At 45.8% G+C, this 1,954-nt stretch overlaps 1 protein-coding gene across 3 annotated transcripts in view; it reads right to left on the reverse strand.

Annotated features, from left to right (window-relative positions):
* LOC103461646 (protein FAM126B) overlaps positions 1-1,954 on the reverse strand; it is a 43,262-nt gene continuing 41,308 nt past the window's right edge. For all 3 annotated transcript variants that reach the window (XM_017303684.1, XM_017303685.1, XM_017303686.1), the window contains one exon: positions 1-904. In XM_017303684.1, the coding sequence (XP_017159173.1) occupies positions 252-904 (653 nt within the window). In that variant the 3' untranslated portion in view covers positions 1-251. The remainder of the gene's footprint in view (positions 905-1,954) is intronic.

Below are 1,954 nucleotides of genomic sequence, written 5' to 3' on the forward strand. Positions count from 1 at the left end.
GGAGGGACTGTAGCTACAGCGATGGGGAAGTCGTCAACATGTTTGGTGTTAGAATCTAACCAGCTGTGACTGCAGGTCAAACCTTAATAGACGCTGCAGGAGTAGAGACAAAGCTCCAGAGATCTGGAGATCTTTTTATTCCACCTCATAAACACAGAAACTGACCAGGTTGCCATAGTAGAGTGGTCGTGTTGGAAACTGAATAAATATTTGCGTGTGTGTGTGTGTTTCTGTGGTTCCCTGCGCTGACATTAGACCTGTGATATGATCTGCATGTTGAAGCTGGGAGAGCGCGACTGCTTAGTGAGAGGGGCTCCGGGGGACAGGAGGGCCTGGGCCTCCTCCGGCCGGTTCAGGTGCTCCTCCTGCAGGCTGACAGTGGAGTGGCGGTGGGAGCCCCCCAGTAAGGGCCCCGTTTCCTTGTCGGAGCCGCCCGCCGCCTCCTCTCGCTCGTTCCCGCCTCCGTTCAAGTTCAGGKTCATGCAGTCGAAGGACTTGCTGGAGGAGGTGCTGCCAGTCCGCACCAGCGGGTGCCCTGCAGGGAAGCTCAGGTGCTTCTTAATGGGGCTCAGGTGGATGGCGTCCAGCTTGATGCTGCCTGGGGGGGACTGCTGCCTCTGGCGGGGCCTCGGCGCCGTGGCCTGCTGATTCACACACTGTTCCGCCTGTTTCTCTGCCTCCCTCTCCCTCTCTCGCTCCTCCTTCTTCTCCTTGTCCCTGGACAGGCGCGCTGTGATGGCTTTCTTGATGCTGCTACTGCTGCTGTTCAGGCTGCCGCCCCTCGGCCCCACGCCGCCGCTCTTGGTGCCGCTGGGCTGGCTGCTGTTGGAAGCCCCAGAGGAGAAACCTTCATCCGGATCGTTGATGTTGAAGGAATCCTCCCCGCCGCTCATGCCGTCAGCATCTGAAGGTGACAGCCAAGGCAGAGAAAAGAGGAATGTGAGAGAAGACCAACGAAACTTTAACTTTAATGCTATGAATCTTTTTTTTATGTTATTTTTATCAAGTAGAAGACTTTTAAGATATCCAGACATTGAACTACTGCTACCRTCACTTTATTTTACACTAAAACAAGAAAGGTTTGCTGGCTTGAACAATCTTAATGCAGGCTGGTGAACCGCAAAGGATGTTATAGAAAGTGAATCTTGGAAAAATGTTGAAAGTTTGAGCAGGGGCAGATTTAGTGATCTTAATAATAAAGTTAAGATGGGCAACTGAATGCGTAACAAGAAATTCCAAGTTTTTCCATCTGAAACTCAAATTTTTTTTAAATTTCTAACATTTGTGCTGACAACAACACTCTTCAATGTTGACACCATTACTGATTGAAGACCAAAGTTCTGTAATAATGAGGTGTTGACTATRGGGTCAGCCTGAAGGAGAGAGTAATACTTGCAACAGATAACTGCAAGGCAGAACAGAGTACAACAAAGAAGAAGTTGGGGAAAAAATTACAAATCATTTTCAAACTTTATCATCTGTAATATTGAAAAATTCAGCAAATGTTTTTTTCTGCACAAAACAGACAACCCCWAAGGTCCAAATCTGTTATGAAATTTGCAACAACATGGAGTTAGCAACGGTTGCAAAACTAGTTTTACTTTTCTAGTGGTAGTGCTTTTGGTTTTTAAAKACGAAAGCTGGATGTTCAGATTCACATAACTTCAATCCAGTGGCCTTTTAAATGCTTATATTTATTCAGAATGAGAAGGAAAAAAGTCTTGTCTGACTAAAAACAACAMTGAATCTGGCAATGTGTACAGCTGGGGTCTAAAGTATGACAAAAGAGGCAATCTAGCAGCTTAACATTATAAAACAAAACATAAGACGAWCTCCTCAGTTTATAAAATRCTGACAATTTTTTTTGAAGAAGTAGTCACACTGCAGTAAACATGCCCCTGCTCTTAACTACCCATCTTAAATGTATAAAGTAATTTACATGAGTTAAAACTTC

Source organism: Poecilia reticulata, linkage group LG2 (assembly GCF_000633615.1).
Source record: "Poecilia reticulata strain Guanapo linkage group LG2, Guppy_female_1.0+MT, whole genome shotgun sequence".
Taxonomy (NCBI): domain Eukaryota; kingdom Metazoa; phylum Chordata; class Actinopteri; order Cyprinodontiformes; family Poeciliidae; genus Poecilia; species Poecilia reticulata.